The sequence below is a fragment of the Protopterus annectens genome, chromosome 14.part0 (genome assembly GCF_019279795.1).
Source record: "Protopterus annectens isolate FY-2018-M chromosome 14.part0, PAN1.0, whole genome shotgun sequence".
NCBI classification, from domain to species: Eukaryota; Metazoa; Chordata; order Ceratodontiformes; family Protopteridae; genus Protopterus; species Protopterus annectens.
This window is the reverse complement of record NC_056748.1, coordinates 975,948,232-975,972,802: the sequence shown is the minus strand read 5'-3', so window position 1 is coordinate 975,972,802 and position 24,571 is coordinate 975,948,232. Positions and strand designations below refer to the sequence as shown.

Genomic DNA, 24,571 nt, shown 5'->3' with positions numbered 1-24,571 from the left:
TTTTTCATAATTTTGTGCTTGCAGATAACTTTGGTAATGCAGTAGAAGTCTGTAAAAATATAATAGATCAATTGATCTAGTATTTGTTTTCATTTATAAGGGAAAGTAAAGCCTACCTGTCTAAATGCCTAGCCTTTTGTTATGACAGGTATATTAAAACTTTGCAAGCCATAGAAAGAGAACATTTTGCAGTGTTTGCATCATCAGCATCATAATTCAGTAATATTTATGCACAAGATATTTGTGAGACTGCCTCATGGTCTACTGTCCACACCTTCACTATTTACTACAGTACATACTAAATGTATAGTCTAGAGGTAGGACAGGAATTTGGCATGGCTGTGCTGCTGGGGATCCTGCCTACCATCTTTGGTGTGGTAGAGTTGTTTTGGAATCTGTTCAGATGCTATAATTTACTGTTCCAGTGACCGCCTCCTGTGAAGAAAGCAGTGCAGTTATGTGTAAGCAAATTTATCATATCAGTAGATCTTTAGTGAGTAGATACTATAACAGTATAGCCTTCCTCATGCTGTCCTCTAAATAAGAGTATATAATTAGCTGTAAATATTACTCCATTTTTCATATTTCATATTTTTAATATAAATAGAAAGCTGCATGGCTTGTATAATACTAGTTTGCCAAGTTTACAATTCCCTCTGGGGAAGAAAGGAGCTCAAAGAACAGAATGAGGCTCCTAGAATATTGGCTGGTTGCTTGATATACCTGATGATTATAAGGAACAGTGAGGCTGGACCACCTGATGCCTTCAGAGAGAGAGAGAGAGTGTGTGACCAGATAACACTGACTGGGATGAAGATAAGTTAAGTGGAATATAATCCCAGGTGTTGTGATTGAGTATATAGTTATCTTTAAATATTACTCCAGTTTTTACAGTTTGTATGAACAACATTCACTGAGCCTGGTGATGTAGTGAACATGTTTGTGGACAAATTCAGTTCCAATTTTACCTCCTCTCTCACCCCCAACCATCTCCTCCGAAATGCCCTCAAATATAACTCCTCCAACTATAACTAGGGAACATGTACTGGATGCAGTCACTAAAGCTAAGAACACGGCCTTAAAGGGCCTTGATAATATCCCAGGTTGCCTCCTGAATGGTTTAAAATATGACTTACCAGGATCCCTCTAGTCATTATTTAACTGTAGTCTTAAAGCAGGCTTTGTGCCATGTTAATGGAAGACTGTGATGTTCATCCCCCTTCATAAGGGTGGATCTTCAGTTGATCCTGGAAACTACAGATCCATTAGTCTGACTAGTCTTATTTGTAAAGCCATAGAAATAACTATAGTGGAAGTTATCAAAAAGGACATAGAAGACATCCAGACACTGGATCCATCATAGATGGGCTTTGTCAAAGGAAGGTCTTGCTTATTGAATCTGGTAGACTTCTTTGAAAAGATCACTAAGGCAGTGGATGAGGAGGAAAAACATGCTTACCACCTACCTAGATCTGGCTAAAGCTTTTGATACAATACCCTACTCGGACATTGCCAGCAAACTTATGGAGCTAGGTATAAACACCTTTGTAACACACTGGATAGCTAGCAGGCTCACAAACAGGACCCAGGAATTAGAATCAATGAGTCCACCTTCACAATGAGGTCGTTCACCAGTGGAATCCCCCAGGGCTCTGTGCTGGGCCCACTCCTCTTTGGCATCTACTTCTCTGATGTCAAAGCTTATGTTAGAGGCCTTTGGCTAACCAAGCTCACAGATGATAGAATCCTCCCAAGATGAAAACACCCTTCAGAAAGGTCTAATATAGACAAAGACTTGGTGCCAATGCCATGGTTTAAAGCTGAATACCAAGAAATGCACTGTAGTACCTTTTGGGAAGTCTGCCACCCTCAGTAACTATGTCATCATTAAAACACCCTTAAAAGTTGATTCACTAGTCGGAGATCTGGGAACTCATGTAGATAGTAATCTAGCCTTCGACTAACGTGTCCAAGATAATAAGAAAAATCATTCTATGTTGCTCAACTTATAAACCAGGGCATGGCATCTAGGTCCAGAGAGGTCCTCGTATCACTGTACTTAGCCCTCATCAGATTCATCATTGAGTGTAATGTCCCCCTCAGTATGTACCTGACTAGACACATGCAGCAACTAGAATGTCTATAAAGGTTTCTTACAAAAAGAATACAAGGAGTAAACACATTGTCCTACTCTGATCACCTCAGTGCCTTTACTCAGCATCATATAGACTTCTAATAGGTAATCTTTGCCTGGCATACAAGGCATACCTGGACCCTGTTTTGATGAACCTTTGGCATATCCGCAAAACAAACAGTTCATAGTTTATAGTTAGTTAATAGGCTAGCTGCCTTATTAGGCCATTTTAAGCCTACCCAGATGTTCTTTGTGTTTCACTGTTGCAGTCATTAGAATTGGGTTATCCTGCTGGCAGGCTACCCTCAGTCGGCCTGAATTCCAAAGTCTAGGTCTGACGTCATTTGCTGTCGCCTCTTCCCTGACGTCAGTGCGCCAGGGGTATAAAAGATGCAGCCGACACCATTTTCTTCAGTCTTTCTTGCCACGCGGTGCCCGAAGCAAAAGCAGTTCGCAAGTGCTGGTCGGCCGACTCCTGAGTTTTTCAAATTCAAAATTCAGATCCGAAGTCTTCATTAAAGCTAAGTACCCCGTTGGGGAAACTTTTTTCTTGCTCCAGACCGATGTCAGAAAAGGTTAACAATTGTATTTCTTGTGGGAAGCAAATACCTCATAAGGATTTTCATTCTTACTGTATTCCTTGCCTAGGCCCTGACCATAATGTTGCTAGTTGTTGGTTTTGTGCTAGATTTAACCAACGCACTATTAAGCGTCGGTACGATTTTGCATTCCATTACTTTGGCAGAAGATTTAATTACATAATGCCGTCGGAACAACCGATACCGGAGTTTATAAAAAGCGCAAGGAAAAAGAAAAGGACAGACATCCGAGATCCAAAACCGACAACGAGGCTTCTGCTAGGCCTGTCGCCGGTTCTCAGTGAGGCGCTTTCGCAGCCCCTGACACCCGCTACCTTAGAGCCACAGGCCACTTCCGACTCCCACATGGAGCCGACGAGGTCACTGGAAACTCAAGGTATTGGAAACTCGGAAACTGTCCCCTCAGATGGGTCCAGAGCCACTGAGCAGGCATCGGCTTCTGAGGGTGTTTTCAGACCTACACAGTTATATGTGAAACCTACTTCAGCTACAAAGGCAAAGACTAAAGCAACTCTAAAGACAAAGAAACAAGTACAGCATTCTCCTGGACAGCCTCCATGCCTAAGAAACAGATGTTTGAAATGGCTGAAGACCTTATTACTTTGATCAGGGGTCCCCATCCCCCTTCTGATAAGAGGCCTAGGCAAGAGGTAGAATACGAGTCTTCAGACCAGGTTTCCATTTCCTCTGATTCCTCATCTGAACAGGAATATTCTCTTCCTCCCTATGAGGACTCTGATGCTGAAGAATCTATCCTTTCAGCCTCCCCTCCTGAGGATTATTCTTTTGGGAAGACACTGCATACTATGAGGGAGCATTTCCACTGGGAGAGCCAGGATTACACAGAATTCAAGAAAAGGCTCCGAGACTTCCTTTTATTGCCTCAACACAGGCCCCTTGCTTATCCCACCTGTTTTAGACATTGTAGATGATGTATTTTCAGAGTCCAGTCTATCTCCAGACTCTTTACCTCCAGCTCCTGTTAAGCCAGACAGATACTACAGGGTTCCTGATTCACATAAATTTCTTTATAAAAACCCTGCTGCTGACCTAGAAACCATCTCTCAGGGTCTCAAAGGGGTCAAGGCTTCTACTACAAAAAACCCTATCCCCTCTGATAGGGATTCTAGGGCCCTAGACACATGGGGTAAAACGATTTATACTTCTGCTACCTTGGCTGTAAGAGCTTTAAATTGTCAGTTTCATATGCTTAAATATCAGCAATATCTTATGTCACTGCTTAAACAGAAAATGTCAACAAATTCAGAATGTGCAGACAACAAGGAAATGCAGGATTTATTGCATGTAGCTGAACAAGTTGGAAAGCATACTTTGCAATGTGGTTTTGATTCTCTAGAGGCCTTCTGCAGGGCCGCTGTTACAGGTTCTGTCATTAGGAGGCATGCTTGGTTAAAAGAACAGAATTTGCCTGATCATGTTAAAGCAAAACTATTAGATGCTCCATTACAGCATGATACTTTGTTTGGTGTTAAAGCAGAAGAGGTGTTGAAAATGGAGGACAAAGCTAAATCTATGCAAACAGTCAAAGATTTCTTGCAGGTACAGCCTCCCAGATTTAGCAGGAACTGGCCTACAAAGAATTGGTCCTTTCCAGTGTCTGATAGGCCACAAAGAGGCAGATACAGATGCCCCAGAGGCAGATCACAGCCCCAGGGCTCATACAGGCCTAAACAATGGGGTGCTTCTACCTCCAAGAGCAGAGAGGAAAAATCACAGCCATACAGGAAACAGTCTCAATGACTTTCCCCTTCCAGCTCCAAGCACTTCTCTTTTGGCAGCTCCTTTGGGGGGAAAATTAGCACATTTTTCACAAAATTGGCACATGATCACCCAGGACAAATGGGTTCTAAATATAGTATCACAAGGCTACAGGTTCCACTTTCACACCCTGCCAAGGCCAAACGGTATGCCAGACCTGCCACGCAATCAATGGGGAGAGGCACAAAAACAAGTTTCATCCCTCATGGACATGAGGGCCATTCAGTAAGTATCAGAGTAAGAGCAGGGACAAGGATTCTATTCAAGACTGTTCTTGGTACCCAGAAAGGACAAAGCCTGGAGACCAATACTGGACCTATCTATTCTAAACACATATCTGGATATTCCAAAATTCAAAATGTTGACTCTACAGCAGCTTTTGCCCCATGTTGGGCAAGAAGGCTTGGCTTGTGACTTTAGATCTAAAAGAGGCATACCTGCATGTCCCAATCAGACAAACATGCAGAAGATACCTCAGATTCAAAGCTGGCTCAGCGCACTACCAATTCTCTGCACTGCCCTTTGGCTTATCTACTGCGCCCAGGGTCTTCACAAAGTGCCCGGCACCAGTAATTGCATACTGCAGACAAAGAGGAATACAAATATATCCTTACTTGGACGACTGCCTCATTCAAGCAGCGAACAAGGACATTCTACTACAGCATCTGGCGTTTGTAAAGAGATTACTATCATGCCTAGGTTACACAGTCAACGAACAGAAATCAAAACTAATACCCTCTCAAGAGATAATATTCCTGGGTGCAAGCTTAAATACAACTGCCCAGATGGCTTATCTCATGCCAGACAAGCAAAGACAACTGATTACCTATTTCAAACTGTTAGCAACAAAGGCCCAGTTATCTGCAAGAAAAATTCTGTAGGCTTTGGGCTTCACGGCATCCTGCATTCTACTAATTCCATATGCAAGACTGCATATGAGGAAACTTCAATGGTACCTAAAAAGTGTTTGGATTCAACATTGCCACAGCCTGGAAACAATAGTTATTCTCATTCCATGCCTGCAACAGGAGTTTTGATGGTGGGCGAAGGCCTGTCACCAGAAGAAGGGGCAGCCATTCACTCTACCCCCAGCCACACAGACATTAACAGCATTGCATCGGATTATGTCTGGAGAGCCCACATGGCAGGAAGATGTATTCAAGGCACATGGTCCACAAACCAAATGCATCTACATATCAATCAAAAAGAGATGCTAGCTGTTCAAAATGCCCTGACAGCCTTCAAGGACCTACTTCATCCGGGACAACTACTAATAAAGACAGACAATACCACTGTCATGTGATACATAAGCAGGGAGGCACTCATTCCTACCCCCTTTGCAGACTAGCATGACTTTGTGGGACACAGCATTGACTTACAAAATACATCTGCAGGCACAATTCCTGCCTTGAAAGATAAATACTCTGGCAGACAAACTAAGCAGAAACCTCATGGATCCCCACGAGTGGAAATTGGATCCACAAGTCTTCAGCATGATAACAAGGAAATGGGGATGCCCGGACATAGATCTATTTGCCTTACCTCACAACTGCCAACTGAAGAGATTCTGCACAAGGACTTATCACAGACAAGCATGGAAAGTGGAAGCCCTATCTTTCAGCTGGAAAAACTTAACAGTCTATGCCTTTCCTCCTCTGCCTCTCCTCCCCAAGGTACTCCTAAAGGTCAGACAGGAAAAGCCAAAAATGATACTAATTGCCCCAGACTGGCCACGCCAGTACTGGTATCCAATCCTAAGGAACTTGTCTCAATGCCCAGCCTGGACCTTACCTCAAGTACCTCATCTACTGTCCCAGCAGAAAAATCAGATCCTGCACAGCCAATTAAAGACCTTAAATCTGGCAGCATGGCGGCTAATGTAGTCATACAAAACGCACCTCTCAGGCCTAGTACTAGAAAATCCTATGCTGGAAAATGGAAGAGATTCTGTGTTTGGAACCAGGCACAAGGAATTGACACAGCTGTACCAAACATTCCTCAGATTTTGCAATACTTGACTAAGATGCTGGACAAAGGCCTATCTTTTTCATCTATAAAAATTCATGCCTCTGCCATTTTGGCTCATTACAGTACAGAGCCACCAATCTTTTCTCATCCTTTGTTAAGGCAGTACCTCAGAGGGGCCTAAAATTTAAGGCCTCCAATGAGATTATCAATACCTGCATGGGACCTCAATTATGTCTTGGAAAAACTCACCCTGCCTCCTTTCGAGCCAGCCGCTGCAGCTGATATAAAGTTTTTATCTTGGAAATCAGCCTTGCTCCTAGCAATAACTTCTGCAAGACGAGTCTCAGTGCTACAGGCACTCATGGCTGTGGAACCTTTTATCATTTTTTATCCAGACAGGTTTTCTCTGAGGACAAACCCGACATTTATGCCTAAGGTAGTGTCCAGTGTGGCCCTTAACCAAACTATTCATCTGCCTACCTTTTATCCAAACCCACAGAATAAGGGGGAGAGAATTCTGCATTCTTTGGACATACACAGACAGCTACGCTTCTGCTTGAACAGAACCAAAGCTTTCAGAAAGACAGAGCAATTACTAGTGGCATATGCTGCAGGATCACAAGGAAAGGCTATCTCAAAGCAGACTATTTCAAAGTGGATAGGCCACTGCATTCGTTTCTACTATTCTCAACATGGCAAGCCAGTACCTAAGGGCATTAGGCCACATTCAACCAGAGCAGCAGCCACTTCAGCAGCCTTCCTCAGGGGAGTACCAACCAAAGACATTTTAGAGGCTGCTACTTGGAGTTCAGTGCACACCTTCACAAAGCACTATCACTTACCACTCTACTCTAAATCCAGGGCAGGCTTTGCCACTCCAGTTCTGCAGGGCCTAATAGCCGCCCGTAATGCTATTTAGCTCCAGCCACCCAACCTTAGCTTTGGGATTCAACCCAATTGTAATGACTGCAACAGTGAAACACGAAGAACATAGTACAGTTGTGTACACTTACCATAAATGTTGACGTTCGAGTGTATTCACTGTTGCAGTCCAGGTTACCAACCCGCCATCCCCCATTTCTTTGCTGGAACTTATCTGTACTTCTCTATTCTATACAACCTATGTGGTGTATTTGCTTGTAGATGAAGGCAAAATATATACTTTGGTGTATGCATGTTTTATTGACATATTTTAGCCTACCCTTTTGGGGGCACCTGACATCTGGGGCAAGAAAAACTGAAGAAAATGGCGTCGGCTGCATCTTTTATACCCCTGGCGCACTGACGTTAGGGAAGAGGCGACAGCAACCGACGCCGGACCTAGACTTTGGAATTCAGGCCGACTGAGGGTAGCCTGCCAGCAGGATAACCCAATTGTAATGACTGCAACAGTGAATACACTCGAACATCTACATTTATGGTAAGTGTACACAACTGTACTTTTCCCTCCCAAAGGTGAAAATCAAACAGTGTACCTTATGTCTATAAGTCAAATACCCTGACCAATATACCAACCCCCAATCTGTATAAATAGGTTTATAAATTAGTACTAGGCTAACTGCCCTTGTAGGCCATTTTTAGGGTTGCCACCTTCCTTCGTGGTGAAAACCGGAGTAAAGCCACACCCCTCGCGTCATCAGTAACCCCGCCCACCCTACCCTCTCTCCTGCCCACATTCTGCTCATTTTGTGACATCGCGATGACATCACTCGGTGGGGAACGTCCTCTTTTTTCATTCCTTCTTCCTGCTTTCGGCTGATTTACTATGCTTTTCTGTAAAAAAAAAAAAAAAAAAAAAAAAAAGCATAAGTAAATCAGCCGATTTACAAACTCCGATAGTCTGTTTCCTTTTTGAGACAGAATACCAGAGTTTGTACAGTGTTTTCCGGACTACCAGAGAATCAGTTTGATTTCCGGATAGTCCAGAAAAAAACGGAGGGGTGGCAACCCTAGCCATTTTAAAACTAGCCAATTAACCCATGTGAGAATTAAACTCTGAACCTTGTGTCTGTAAGGCAGATGTCTAGACCATTATGCCAACAGTCCCTCTAATGTTGCAGCATCAGAACTACCACACTAAAAGACCTAAATTCTTCTTGTGACACAAATAGGACACATTGGAGAGAGAAATACGTTTCTCAGAGAATTCGCTTTTTGTGGTACAGGTTTCCCAATCCATATGAAGCAGAGCTCCTCCCTATACCTATTTAAGCACAACCTGGACCAGTGAATGGTCTGACTCGTGTTTGTGATGGACAGAAGCAGTCAGTAAATCACTACTTTGTGGGTCACATTTGGGTTACTTAGCTAGGCTTATAAGGGCCCTAGTGGTCGTTAGCCTAGTACACACACCTATGAACCTAATTGCTGTACTACTGATGACTCCCTGAAGAGCTTGGGGTATGGAAAGCAAGCTTAATCACAACTCTGCTTTATTATTTGTCTTCCCTCCTGTATGAGGCAGGGATACTGACATAAACTGTAACTTAGCCTTCTTGCTCTTTCCTCTTATAGTTAATCATACTAACTTCCCAAACCACCTCTGAAATTGGTAGAATACAAGTGGACAACCATAACCTAGCCAGATTTGCTGCAGAATCTAACACTGATAGCGAGTTGCTTTCCACAGTCCTCAGAATCATTTGACAAACCTACTACATTTCACTTATCAAATGTTTATGAATCAAAATGTCAAAACTGCAATACAGCCCCAAGGCAAAGGATTGAGTGCTGCTGCTGTTCCAGTCATATGAAATAAGTTACTAACCTTTATCAGAGATCCACACATTCTTAATCATTTTAACATCAACATAAACACATAATTTCTTAAGTGATGCAAATATGTATGTGCTTTCTTTGCCTGGAAAACATAATTTGTTTCTTCAGAAAATTATTCTTAAAACTGTCCTTTATTAATTTCTTTTATGTACAGAATTTTCTTTTTTTCTGGGCTAGAACTGAAGTGAGGAGGAGTCCTTCACACTCTTCACATGCACAATCAGCTCTGATTCTTCCATAGATTGTTGCATGACTTTAGGAAGACAGACAGGATGATATTCTCCCATTGCTCTGGTAAGTCCAGTTGTGACTAACCAGACCCTTTCAAATCCATTGCTTATTGTAATGTCCTTTGACAGACTTAGCCAAAAGATGGGAAAATGCCCAATGCTTTCATTGCCTGCTTCAGGAAAATGTCCTTTAAAGACTTTAAAAACATTTGTGGCATGGCCTCATGGTTGTAGTTTAACAACTTCTGCAAGCATTTTATCTGAGTTTGTGATGCCAGTAGATTAATCTCCTTTGGCTGTTAAGTGTTTCAGAACCATGCCTTGTGATCCTCTTGCTTTATAGACCTTTGTATAGCACCTGCCCCCCAGGGAGGTTGTACTGCTTGACATTCTTCCAGACATTTAACCACCACAGAGGGCTTTGAAGTGAGATGCAATAGATTTTTGCCCACTGTTTGACTTGCTTTGCTAGGAGGCCCTGTGCTGGTGGTACATATTACCCTCTTGCTGTCTTTCTGTGTCAGGACAGCCTATCCTACAAGTTGGGCAAGCATGTAATTTTATATTCTTGTTTGTTTCTTTTCAGTTCTATGCCAGCTGACTGCATGGTGAACCTGGGGAGCACAGGGCCTAGGTGTACCCTTCTAGATAGTTTGTGACATTATGGTATGTACTACTGGGAGGCATGTACCCATAAGTACAAGAGTAAGAGGCTGCAAAATTGGTACACAGTCTAGGGTATTAGAAAAGAAAATCTCAACAGTTGCATGCTACAGAGGATGTTCTTCCAAATCTACTGTTACAATGCGCAGACTTAGACAATGTTTCTTTACCAAAGGTTATTTTTACTATACAAGGCTTTTGCGGTGGCAGTATTCAGTATGTGGTATGTACTGCTAATTGGGTTGGGGTGGGTTTGTACATAGTTTAAAATGATGTCACTATTTTTCTGTATATTGCTATCATACTATATTTTAGTATTATAATCTTAACAAAATGCTATTATTTTATCTATCTTTTTTAGCATAATGTCATTGAATAGTTACATTATTGCTGTTTTAAATAATGGTTATTTTTGGCACTGAACATTTTTATAATAAAAAATATAAAGTATGTGGTATCTAAGGCAGTCTGCATTTGGTGCAGTTGCTCTTTTTTTCTGTGCAAACAAATAGGTGTGTACATTAGGAATATAAACAAGGTTAATAGAAGGAGACTCGAAGCAATATGCTTTTGTTGTTAGATGCTCTATGGTGTTGGAGACTGAATGCAAATGTCCTTTTTTCACTCATTTTTATTGTGATATTCTTCAAATGGAAAAGGATATTGGCATATATTAGTTGTTTTAATTGTTGAAACTAATGTAAGTTAATGATGTCATGAAATGTAGTATATAAGCTTTGATTACTGTTTGATGAGTGGTATTTTTATTCAAAGAGTCTTTTTAATGAAAAAAGTTTTACATTTGCTATTAATTTGGAGCTGTACCTTTTAGTTGTTCCCAAAATATTGGTTTGAATACTTAAGATATAAAAACAGATGTTAAGTTGTCATTCTCGCCTTCATTCTTGCTGGATGGGTTCGGAGCTGGTCCTCGGCTCCGACTTGGCCTATACTATAGCTCGAGAGCTATTTTTACTGGCTCGAGGTAGCCTTATAACCCACAATACCATGCTCTAACTCCCCAGATCTCGTTTGCCGCTTCGCTGCTAGGTTGTCTTTTTTTACCGGCTCAGGTCAGTAAGAGATTTATTCTATTTAACTAAAATTTCAGGTAGTTTCTCCAGTTAGTTACCCTTGTTTAGGTCCCTACTAATTGTACAACCTTTTTTTTGTAGCCCTTTTTCCCTTCTCTAGTTAATTTTTATCTTTGGGCCTACGGGCTTTACCTCAGTTTCCCCACCCCTTATAGTGTCTGTGTGTGTGGGTTTTAGTCAGTTCCCTTAAATTTCCTAATTTTAAGTTGAGTGTGTGTGTGGACTGACTGTGTTCACTGTGGTTAGGACTATGTCCAAACACACTAAGGTCTCGGGATTCAAGAAGTGTGACTCGTGCTGTCAGAAAATGTCTCTGACAGACGGTCACACTTCTTGTGTCTATTGCTTGGGGCCTTTACACCTGCAGGACTCTTGTTCCATCTGTCACAGTTTTAGTTCAAGAGTCCTGCAGGAGAGGCGTAATAAGCTCATCTTAAGGGGCTTGTTAAAGCCTGATGACTCCCTGTCCAAGTCTGGCTCGGGGAAGTCTTCAAAAACCGCCAAACCCTCGGCCCCAGCTTCTGAGTCGAGGGCTGGCGTTATCGAGATGGCTCCGACATCGGTTCCGTCCGGATCCGAGGTGGGTAAAGTGGAATCCGCTCTGAAACCAGCATCGGAGCTGACCCCAGTGCGCAAGCGCTCTAGATCCCCCTTGATAGACTCCGTCCGATTGGCTCCGAGATCCCCTCTCCTATCGGAGCGGAGTCATAGGACTCACTCATCTAGGTCATCCAGGCTCTCCGATCACGACATTGAGAGGGTGGTCAGTAGGCTCATAAAATCTCAGGCACTAGCCCAAATGCTCCAGAGCCCATCTCACCAGACTGTGGCTCCTTCGGTACCGCCATCGATTCCTCCTCCGACTCACCTCTCGAGTTCGGAGCCGGAGTTTGTCGGAACCGTAACCTTACCCACGTCGGAGCCGATACTCCCACCTTTGGCTCTGGTGTCGTTGGCTTCGACCTCTTCATTGGTTCCATCCAAGGAGAGGTCCGGGCGCCGGGACTCCACTGTCGGCTCCGAGGGGGCGAGTGGCATCGGACCCTTGTCCGACCCCGCTCTCCCTCCCGGAGCTTCGGCTCTGGTTAGTTCGGCCCCGACATCATTCTCTGAGCCTTCTCTGTTGGTGCTGGGGGCGGTTCCGGTCTATTCGGAGCCGGGACTACCTTTGGTATCTGATAGGGGAGCCTTTGAGGTGATGAGGGGCGTGCTGGACCCAGTGTCCACTCCAAGGTTAAGTTCTGCAGCTCCTCCCTCTACAGTGCCTGTTACGGTCTCTGGCCACCCTCCTATGTCTGACAGCAGAGATCCGAAGCATAGGGTACCCACCTTGGGTGTCTCCTCCTCTTCCGAGGGCTCCCCTGAAGTTTCAGGGGAACCTCCTAGGAAAAGAAAGTGCAAGAGGAAGCACATAGACTCCCCCGAGTCTGTCACGTCAGACACCGACTTGGATGAGTCGGAGGGTTCCCCCAGATCCCCCTCTGAGGATGTCTCTTTTTCAGACATTCTAGAGATCCTAAAACAAAGGGGAAATTGGTCCACTCTCAAACCTTCCGAGGACGAGTCGGTTTACCTTGACGCTTTTGGATCTCGCCCTTCCACCTCCTGGGTGTCTCCCCCTTTCGACCCACTAATGGAGGTAGTGGCTAGAAAGGTGTGGGCAGCTCCTGATTCAAAGGAACCTACCCCTAGGAGGCCTTCTAAATTTATTTCTGCACCAGAGGACAAGTCCTTTCTCACCAAAGGCGTTTCAGTTGATGCTATGGTGGTAGCAGCAGCCACTAAGAAGGAGTTGGCTGATCCTTCTGTACCCGTTCATCCTCCTAACAAAGAGTCCAGGACCATGGACAGGTATGGCAAGCGGACATTTACTTCAGCGACCTTTACTATGTGATCGCTGAACTATTTATGTCATTTCACCCGCCTTTAGAGAGACCTGCTCAAAGAGCTGGGTGAAACGGTACAGGATCCTTCTGCTGCGGGGTATCAGGACAAGATAAACTCCCAGCTGGCCACCCTGAACTCCATTGTTAACTCCTCCATGCGGCTTATCTCTTACGCAGCCGATGGAGCGAGTAGAGCCGCTGGCACGGGTGTTGCGTTGAGACGTCACGCTTGGATGCGACTCTGTAACTTTGCCGATCCCTTCAAGGCGTCCTTCACCAACATCCCCTTTGATAGTTCAGAATTGTTTGGACCTCAGGTGAAGAATACCCTCACCAGATGCAAGCAAGATGGTAAGACTCTCTCTGCCGTGGGAGTCCATTTTTCCACACCTTCTAGACCTTATCCTAAGGGACAGAGAGGTGGAAAGATGTGGTTCTGCAAACCACAGGGAGTCATGCCTGCCGCGCGTGGTGAATTTCCCCCTAGAGGCAGAGGGGGGAATAATAACAGATGCCGCCCTAGGGGCAGAGGGGGTCCACAGAACCAGGGTTCCAGGGAATCTTTTCCTGACCAGCCCTTTCAGCATCCCTGAGAAGCTGCCCGACTGTCCGCCTTCAGAGGCAGTGGGGGAAGATTATCTCTGTACCCGGAAGCCTGGCAATCCCTCTCCCAAGACACATGGGTACAGAAGATCATATCCGAGGGTTACAAAATTCCCTTCACTTCCCCTCCAATACAACCGCCAAGACCCCTACCAGACGTACCACCCGCACAAAGGGGTCAGGCTCAGCTAGAAATAAAAAAGCTGTTAACAAAAAGAGTCATCCAGGCAGTCCCAGCAGATCAGCTAGGATCCGGAATCTACTCCAGATTATTTTTGGTACCAAAAAAGACTGGAGACTGGAGACCCATTTTGGACCTCAGCAGATTGAACAACTCTGTACAAAAGACAACATTTCGGATGGTAACACTGCAGTCCATTCTACCCGTTTTCGGCAGAGACAACTGGATGTGCTCCTTAGACCTCCAGGACGCGTACTATCATATAAAGATACACAGACACTCCAGGAGGTTTCTCCGCTTCCGGCTGGGAGCCAGTCATTTTCAATTCAGAACCCTGCCCTTTGGTCTCACCACAGCCCCCTGGGTGCTCACCAAATGCTTGGCAGTGGTCATGGCTCACCTGAGACAAAAAGGATTCCAGGTGTTTCCATATCTAGACGACTGGCTCATTTCCGCTACCACCAAGCAGCATCTTATAATGGCCAGGGATTACACTATTCAACTTTGCAACAGTCTAGGTATTTCTATAAATTTTGCAAAGTCCTCCTTGTCAATGTATAAACTTTATAGACGCCATATTAAACACCACAGAAATGTCTGCAACATTACCACCTCAGAGAGTGACAGACATAAGGCGGAATGTTCAGTCCATGTTTCAGCCCAACAGAGTTCAAGTCAAGCTAGTATTGAAAGCGTTAGGCCTCATGGCAGCGGCGATTCTTCTACTCCCATTAGCCCACTTCCACATGAGGCTCCTTCAGTGGATGCTGTTTTCTCAGTGGTCCTTTCAACAGCTACCATTGACTCACAATATTTTGATAACCCCTTCTTGCAAGAATCATCTCTCCTGGTGGATGGTTTCCCCTCAGCTTTTTCAGGGCAGACCCTTTGTCCCCCCCCCCAGTTGCCACGGTGACAACGGATGCCTCCCTGATCGGATGGGGGGGGGGCATTATCAGGGCAGGACGGTCCAGGGCACATGGCAACAATCAGAACGCCACTTGCACATAAATGTCCTGGAGATGAGGGCGGTGCTTTTGACGTTGCAAGCCCTTCAGAGCTCTCTTCCCACAGGGACTATAGCAATTCAAACTGACAATATGTCTGTAGTGTGGCACATAAACAAGCAGGGCGGAACAAAGTCCTACCCCCTATGTCAAGAAGCACTCAGACTTTGGCAATGGGCGATTTCCTCTCAACGGTTTCTGATAGCAACGCACATCCCCGGGAAGTCCAACGTCATAGCGGACAGATTGAGCAGAACTATCCTCGTGCCTCACGAGTGGTCTCTAAATCGAGCGGTAGCAGACAGAATATTTCAGAAGTGGGGCCAGCCTTGCTGCGATCTTTTCGCAACTCCTCAAAACAGCAAGTGCTTCTACTTCTTCACACTCTTTCCTCTACCAGGCCATCCCCCAGAGACGCTCTTGTTCACGATTGGCCCCGGGGTCTTCTATATGCCTTTCCTCCCTTGCCATTGATCCCACAATTAATTCAGAAAGCAACCGCATTGAGATCCAAAATGATCCTCATTGCCCTGTTTTGGCCTCGACAAGTATGGTTTCCGTTTCTGCACAGTTACCTATTGGAACAGCCTTGGCATCTGGAACCCCTTCCAGATCTGTTGACCCATCTCGCGGGCAAGCTGCATCATTCTCTTCATTCCCTCAACCTCACAGCTTGGTTGCTCCACTTCCAGCCTTAGCCAGGCTTCCCCTTATTTCTCCTCCTGTTCGTGATATCATTCTAGCTTCCCATAAGTCCAATACTAGGAAGACGTATGCAAATAAATGGAAGCGTTTTTCGCATTGGGCACAAACTAAGTCCCTAGATCCTTTCCATGCACCCATTCATAAGGTTCTAGATTTTCTGGCGGAGCTTTTTCATTCAGGGTCATCGTCGGCCACTATCAGGGTACAATTATCGGCCATTGCTAATTTTCATGTTGGGCTCTCAGAAGCAAATATTATGTCCCACAAACTTTGTAAAGCCTTCCTCAAGGGCATCTTTTTGCTTAGACCTCCAGTTAAAGATCCACCTCCACAATGGGATTTGAATTTAGTTCTAACCTCATTGATTCTGCCTCCCTTTGAACCTGCAGCTTCTTGCTCCCTCAAGCTTCTTTCTTGGAAAACTCTGTTTTTAGTAGCCGTAACATCTGCCAGAAGGGTATCGGAACTTCAAGCTTTGTCGGTCAGTCCCCCTTATTTGGTCTTTCACAAAGACAGGGTAACTCTCAGAACAAACCCTTCCTTCCTACCGAAAGTGTCCTCGGAAACAAATTTAAACCACTCCATTGACTTGCCTGTCTTCTTCCCAGATTATGTCAACAGGGCTGAACAGAAATTACATTCATTAGATGTTCATCGCCAATTACGGTATTATCTAGACAGGACAAAACAACTCAGAAAGTCAGACCAGCTCTTTCTCTCTTATGCTGCAGGAAAGAAAGGGCTTCCGGTATCGAAGGTTACTCTTTCCAGATGGTTGACATCTATTATTACCTTTGTCTGTGAGTTGAGACACAGGCAACTTCCATCTAGGCCTAAAGCTCATTCAACCAGGACACTATCAACATCAATGGCATTTCAAGCAAGGTTACCACTAGATGCCATATGTGCAGCAGCTACATGGGCTTCCAAACATACCTTTATTGCCCATTACAAACTTGATATCGCCTCCAGAAATAGAGCTGATTTTGGTTCCACCGTACTCAGGAGTCTGTTCCATTGAGCCACCCAGGACTAAGATGCTAGGGACGCTGTCCCATCCAGCAAGAATGAAGGCGAGAATGACAACTTAACATTAAGAAGTTATGTACCTACCATAACGTTCCATGTTAGTTGTCTTCTTCTCGCCTTCTTTCTTGCGTCCCTCCCTCCTGCCCCCTAGCCTGGATAGACTTCAGGTCTCTGAGTCCTTCCATTTCTGGAGATATAACATGTTACGGTTTCCCAGTATCTTTAATGTTACTAGCAGGGAGCCCGTACTTGCAAATGAGGATTATGATATTATGATATTATATTTATACTATGTCTTAGCTTCCAAACGAGATCTGGGGAGTTAGCGCATGGTATTGTGGGTTATAGGGCTGCCTCGAGCCAGTAAAAATAGCTCTCGAGCTATAGTATAGGCCGAGTCGGAGCTGAGGACCGGCTCCGAACCCATCCAGCAAGAAAGAAGGCGAGAAGAAGACAACTAACATGGAATGTTATGGTAAGAACATAACTTCTTATTCTGTTAAATGTGAGCTTAAAATAATTCCAAGAAAATGTTTCAAATTTGCTATCTTTCTCTTCAATCACTTTTTATGAATGCACTAACTGAAGTAAGTCCTTTATTGTTTCTTGCATTCCAGAACCAGGACCCTCCTGCCTTAACAGTATACTTATGCCAACTGAAGACTTTGAATGGGAAGAGCTCATCCGTACTGGTCACATGACCCCATTTGGAACAAAAATTCCCCAGAAACAAGAAAAGAAGGAACCACGAAAATTAATTCTCAATGACACTTCTGGTTTTGAAAAATATCTTGCCGATCAGGCCAAATTGGCAGAGGCTAGAAATAAGATATTATATAAAAAGAAAAACAAAAAAACACCTAAAGCTGAGGGCAAACATGTGCAATGTGATGAGACAGAAAAAAGTAGCCATAATGAAAATGTGTTATCTAATGAAACAGAAAAACGTAAACAAAATGGAAGTATGTCAAGAACAGATAAACGATTGAAAAAACACATGCGGAAGTTGCAACGTAGAACACTTGAAATTAAATTTAAGGCTGAACATCCACAAGAGAAAAAATGTGGTGAGCCAAAGAGGAAATGGAAAGGAGACTATGGCTCAGAAAGTGAAGGCTCTGAATACGTACCTGATGAGGAACTGTTTAACCCTGAAGATGAAGATGCTAATTATGAGGATATTGACTATATTAGTGGAGGTTCTGAGTATGAACTAAAGCCCTTAAAAACTGTAGAGAAAAGGAAGAAGCGATCCCATAAGAAAATTGAAGTAATAGATGAGGATGACTTCTATACAAGCTCAGATGATGATAGTAAAACTACACAAAAGAAAATGAAATTTAAAGATGACGGTGATGAAGATCTTTATAAGACAAGAGTGAGGTACGATTCATACAGTGCAGATCAGCATATTTTGTCAAATATGTTCTGTGTAGTTGATAACACCCTCTAGTCTTGTGTCTTAGGAATAATAAGCATGTTATATCATCCCTGTAAGACAGGTGCTCAGTTCAAGTTCTCTTCCTTTCAGTCTAGCACTGATTACATGACTGCATTCCCCTTTTATTGCAGAGTGTCTGTGAACACTGACCTTCTGTTCCTCTGTTGACCAATATGGATAAGATGCATTACAACATTATTCCAAGGAATAATGAATAATGAATAATTTTAAAGCTATTTTTGTAAATTGTTTTTTTTTATTGTACTAGTGTAATAACTTCTCCAATGTGTCCTTGTGGTGGATACATTGCACCTGAAGATTTTCATTCATAGTGCTTATTCTGTCTGTGGTGTTCATATTAATTTGCCAGTTATGCACACAGTAAACTTTGCCCTTGTCTCTACTGTAGTACAATCACAGAGTTGGTATATTTAGGTGTAGGTGCAGCCCCCTTCATGGGGATTAGGGGTCACCCCCCCACTCCGGTGGGTTTTCTTAATGTATTATTTTGTTTTTTACACTACAGTGGGTTTAATGTACGTATTATGTTGTTTTCCGGGTAACTAACCAGTTGGTCACAACTGACAAAAGCAAGATGGCAGCAGTTGATGTGACATCCTGACCTCATGTAGAAAATGGGAAAAATGGATTTGTTGCTGATAATGTCCTGTCATATAATGTCTGCAGTTGTGTGTATTTGCTTTCAACCATACTGCCAAGGGTCTTTGGTCCCCCTGAGCAATGAGTCACCACATCACTGTATGTGATGTGGGAGCAGTTTGTCTGTCCATTCAATATCTAGACCACTGGACTCCTGTTGGAATGGTGCCATTCCTTTCAGACATGTCAGTGATGTGGTACATCAGTAAGTAAAGAGGCACTTATTCTTACTCCATTTGCAAGAAGACTATGAGACTGTAAGAATGGTCCTTTCATGCAGTCAGGTATCTGTTGATAGTCCACCAGTCAGGTAAATTAATCCGAACCTTGCTTCATCACAAGTGGCTTCCTAAGGCTGTTTTCATAATGTGGGTAACATAGTATGGGGCTTATTTGCAATGCTTAAAATGTTGCAGTTGTTTTTTTCAACTGAGCCCCCCTTTCACTGATAAAGAATATGGGAGGAAGGAACTGTAAATGGAGTTGTCATTCTTTAATTGTTGTATATTTGACTGCTACTTCCAACTTCCCTGTTGGTTAGGATTCCATTCCCTTGTGATTTCAAAGGTCTACAGAGCTGTACTGTGGGACAGTTTTTGCCTCCTCTCAAGGACCCATTTTTCCTTATGATAGTTTATCTTCAAGAAGCTGACCGTATCTTTTTTTTGAGCTAGATTCATTTTGGGGTCATTTTTTTTCATGGATTCTCTTCCTTACTTGGTCTATAATAAGGACAGCATGTGCTTGCTTACAGACTCCACATTCTTAGCAGATGTAATGCCCTTCATTTTTTTTTTTTTTTTTTTTAACTCTTTGCCCCCCTTTGCCTGTTGATCATAAGCCCCCTCCGCTGCCAGTTGGTCTGTTTGTTCCTCATCATTGGGGTGTGTACTAAGAGGGGCCATCATTCAAGACAGCCGTTAAGGTTGATTTTTGGTTTTCTCCTTTAGTTTCCTCCTGTCCTTAATGCATGCACCTGATTAAGGCATAGTGGAAGGGTCTGCAGTGAAGTGACAGTAGAAGCCATCCTGTCACTTTCACGAGGGACATTCCTTCCAGGCATCCCTGCCCCCCATCCCAGGCATGAGCAGTGAGTTTCCCAGTCTTCAACAGAAAGTTGTTATCACCTCTCTCCCACCTTGTGCTGTGTGCCACATTTGATCTGCATTGTTGTCCTCAGGTAGGACTTTGCCTTTCTTTAGTTATAATTTTTATTTAAAATTTTCAGTCTTATGGGGTAATATCCAAAGTCTGCACCTAATCTGTGTAACATACTTGTACTTCCACTGTATATGTCTTATAGTGGTATGAAATAGTACTATTGCACACAAAAGGTATGTCTGTATATTTCAGATGCTCTTTTACTTTTTGAATTTGTAAGGACTTCTAAATGTGAAGGTGTAATCTGGACTTGGCATATTCGTTTTTCTAGACAGCAAAGGTATGGTGTATCCATGGCACTTTAATGAGTGGCATGAATAGTGCTTTAGTATCCATGTTCCTGTTCATAAAAGAAGATGGACATGTCTGCACCTTGTGAATCTCATTTCTTCATCAGTGTTATCCTTCATGTGGTAGGTTAGCATACTCTGTTAAAAATATGGCCAGTGACCAGTGCTGTTTGCCTTCAGGCTAGCATTGTCTTTGTTTTCATGTTTAATATCATGCATATAAAGTGGAAAAAAATTCAAGTATAGGGACACATTAAACAGAATCTTCTTCTTTCGGCTTTTCCTGGTTAGGGGTCGCCACAGTGGATCACCTGTCCACTCATGAATGGCAGTGGTGTTTTACGGTGTTTATGGCAAAATAGTTTTCTTTCGCATCACATTATTCATAGCTGGTTGACATCTTCTTTAACACAATCCATCGATTGTCTTTAATTTGTGTAGCTTTTGAGCAGGTCAGCAAGTCCACTGATTCTGCAGTCGACAAGTTACATTATGAAGGGAGTACATCTTGTGAAAAAACATTTTGGATAAAAAATAGCAAATATGTTGAGTTTTTGAACATTTATTAATGATTAATTTAAGTTATTGGTTTATTCAGAGAATACATTTTTCTCTTGATGCTGGTCTACATACTTAAAATTATCCACTCTAATGTTTGTTGTAGTCCACAGAAAATCTAGAAGTATGGAGGTGTTACATTGTTAGAGAATTCTTTTAAGTTGACATTTAGTAGCATATGTCTGCAACTTCACTGGGAAGTGGTCTTCATAAGATAAATAGTCATTTTAGGGAATTTATTTTCTGATGAGCTATATCTGAATGAAAATAAAGGGTATACCTTGTGCATTAGCCATCCAAATTTTGAAGACTATTTCACCTTTTATTTTTTACTTTTTTTCTATAAATAATATACTACTTTTACAAAGGTGAAATACAGAACTATATGCATTGCTCTGCAGCTACTATTGCCATTTATTGTAGACTTTTGATATCCATAGTAAAAATATTTACTCTGCTGTGCCATTTAACAGTTTTCTTGGTAAAGCGTTGGATTCTGATACTGTAAAAGTGGCAGTACGTTAATGAAAAGTATTATGCTAAAACTCTTTGATATTGAGAAATTTTACTCATGAAAATTCTGCCCCTTTTCATGTGTGGAAAAACAGTTTGCATAAATTTAACAGAGCAGATAAATTAGAAGTTCTGTTATTAAAGAAACCAAAGATGTTATGTTACTGGTTGTCTGCATCTTGGGTGGACTGGATTCTGAATTCCCAAGGAGGAAGTTGGGTGCAGTGGTCTCCTTGTTGTAAACTTGTGGTGTGTTAGTATTGGGAATTAGTAAAATATTTACTATATGACAGACAATATAAAAGAAGCGGTTTTGTGTCTTTCATTGTGCAAGGATTAAACCAATAAGTAAATTAACCTTGCTTTACTTACAGTTCCAGTACTCCCTCCCACAATACACAAGCAACCAGCTGGTAAAATTTTTTTATGTTTTCTTTTGTCTGAATGGTAGAATCGAAACTCTTAGTGTAATTCCTTGAAGATGCTGACCACAAAATGGCTGCTACTCAAAATGGCAGTCATGGGCATTAAATGAAGAGCCATATTTTTGCACACTCTGAACTCGCCTTTCATTTTTAAACTCTGGTGCATAATTCTCTGTATCTGTCTTAATTTACTGCATGATGACACTGCCACTAACAGCACATATTTCAGCTGCGAGGTTACATCAATTAAACCAACCCAGACATGCCATAAAAAGTCGGATAAGACAAGTAGAACACTAAATATCTCAATTTAGTAAATTAGAATAATCAACCAGGGATTGTTTTCCCTATCTACATTGGAAAACATATTGCCTTAAAAATGCAAACTATATTAAAAACGCAGCTTGGTGCCTGAAGTGGAAGAACAAATTGCATTGATTACTGTGTTTTCCATTGAAGATCCGCTGTGTGTGTTTTTCATGATTGCTTTATGTTTTAATTGAACTTAATTGAACTTACCATCCAGTTTTACATAGCGGCATTTGATTGTGTGTTTGTTGCTTTGTAATATTGTTACTAATTTCTTTGGTTTCTTCTGATTTATTGCACTGAAGCCTAGGGCACATATTTTATGTGGAATGCTGTGTCAGTACTGGATTTTTTTCTATATCCCCGTGTTCCTTGTTCTGACCAAAGTCAGGCTTATCTTTGGAATATGCAGCTCTGATTTCAGCTTGGTATAAATTACTCTATTTTTGAATTTGATACAATTCTCTCCCCCCACACCATCATTTTATGTTCTAAGAACTGGGAGTCATCAGTGCATATAAAATGCTACCCATTGCTTAAAAATATACATATTGCCTCCTGGGATTACCACTGACACGTACTTCAAACTGACTCTTTGTCTGTAATGTGGTAGCCACACCTTTTCCTCCCCCCCCCCTTATGTATGCAGGTAAGTAGTCAATCAGTGAGAGCAAGCTGTTCTGTTTGGACGTTGATTTCTTTAGTGAATGTTGTTATTTCCTACCATGTAGATTCTGTACCAGTAGATGATGGAACACTTCTTCGTTGTTAAGTGCCTTGGCCAGAACTCCTTAAATGGACTTGTAGCATTGTAATTTACTTTGGTTACTTTAGTAAATTAGGGTGGAGCATCACGCTAAAATAATTGGGATAGCCTGAGTATGCTGGTTAGCTTCCCTCACTACCCCTTGTGTTTTACTTTTTAAATACTGTTTCCATATAAAGTAAGTATTTTAGCAGACTTGTTACAACTGCTTGGCATATATAGCAGCACCATGTAAGGGTGTTATGTGTGTGTTAATATATGTTTCTGTTTATTTTGCAGCTTTTGTAAATAGTCTGGTATGTTCACTGAAGTCTTCCAGGATTAGCATGTATAAGGAATCTGTGGAAGGAATTCTGAGGATATATTATAAATAGCTAACTCAAATTGTGGTGATTGTTGTTTGTTTAATCCATTTCTTTATGTTGTGTAACAGAGTTAAGAAAGCTAGGTCGTGACTGTATTAGGATGTACTGGAAAGCCACTGTCCTATTGCTAGAAAACTATGAAAAATAAATGTGATAGGTCATATTTCATTGATCACATGACTTCCTATAGCGTGGAATTAAAGTATTGGAAATGGTTAAGATTGAGGAAAGCTGTACAGTAGTTTGATTGTATGTTACTGATCTTATCTGTTGTAATCATTTCTGTGTGATTTTGTTTTCTGTCTGCTTGGATTCCAGAAGCAGCTTTGCACAGAATTCCTTCACTGGTATAGACATGTTACTTTAGAACAAAAGAGTCCTCGTTTTTGCTGACTGAAAGTAGCGTGAGGCTTTCATTCCCTTTATCTATTGCTTTACGTTTACCTTTTCTTATATGATGACACAGAAGCTGTCAGTATGAAAAATCAGTGCCCTGGAACTTCCAGTTTTAATGAATGCAATGGAATGTTGAGCTTGGATTCAGCTGTTCAGATGCACAGCTTATAGTCTTCTGTACTGTATTTTGCTTATTCAAGTGTAAGAATGACATTTTTCCTGGTGTAGTGTCAGCTGACAATAACCAATAAGTTGTCATCTTTACCCAGTAAATGTACCCGTCTTAAAATGTGTCTCTTGATAGGGGGGGGGGTCTGCATTTAACTCATTACTTCCTACAAGAGTATCCACATCAGGAAAACAGCATTCCTGTGCATCCTGTAAGAGTATGCTGGCATTTCCAGGTGATGTCCCTGTACTCCTGAAATGAGTATACTTCCCAGTGTTTTAGGTCCAGCTTCTGAAGTCCTCGTACAGATGCATAAGTAAAACTATGGCAGCAAGAAGTCATCTACAAGCTGAAAAGAGTCACTAAGCATGCATATAGTGAAACAATCAGCATGTACAGAACTGGAATTAAGTAGTGTTTGAAAAAAGATATGAACAATGTGAAATATTTTCCATGTTTCCCTTAATAGAACAATGAGATTCTTTCCATGTTTATGTAAACAATGCAAAATGGAGTGAGACACTGCCATGCACCAGGTATTAGTATAAAAGTGTATATATAAATATATATATATATATATATGTGTGTGTGTGTATATATATATATATATATATATGTGTGTGTGTGTGTGTGTGTGTGTGTGTGTGTGTGTGTGCGTATATACACACACGTTACATATATATATATATATATATATATATATATATATATATATATATATATATATATATATATATATATATATATATATATATATATATATAAAACATGTGTGTGTGTGTGTGTGTGTGTATATATATATACATATATATATATATATATATATATATATATATATATATATGGATAGATATGTATCTTA

General features: G+C 42.0%; 1 protein-coding gene across 1 annotated transcript in view; it reads left to right on the top strand.

Annotated features, from left to right (window-relative positions):
- Positions 1-24,571, top strand: part of ERCC6 (ERCC excision repair 6, chromatin remodeling factor) — a 1,256,800-nt gene that overhangs the window by 306,056 nt on the left and 926,173 nt on the right. Inside the window, exon 7 of the mRNA XM_044056771.1 lies at positions 17,274-18,039. Coding sequence (XP_043912706.1) covers positions 17,274-18,039 — 766 coding nt within the window. The remainder of the gene's footprint in view (positions 1-17,273; positions 18,040-24,571) is intronic.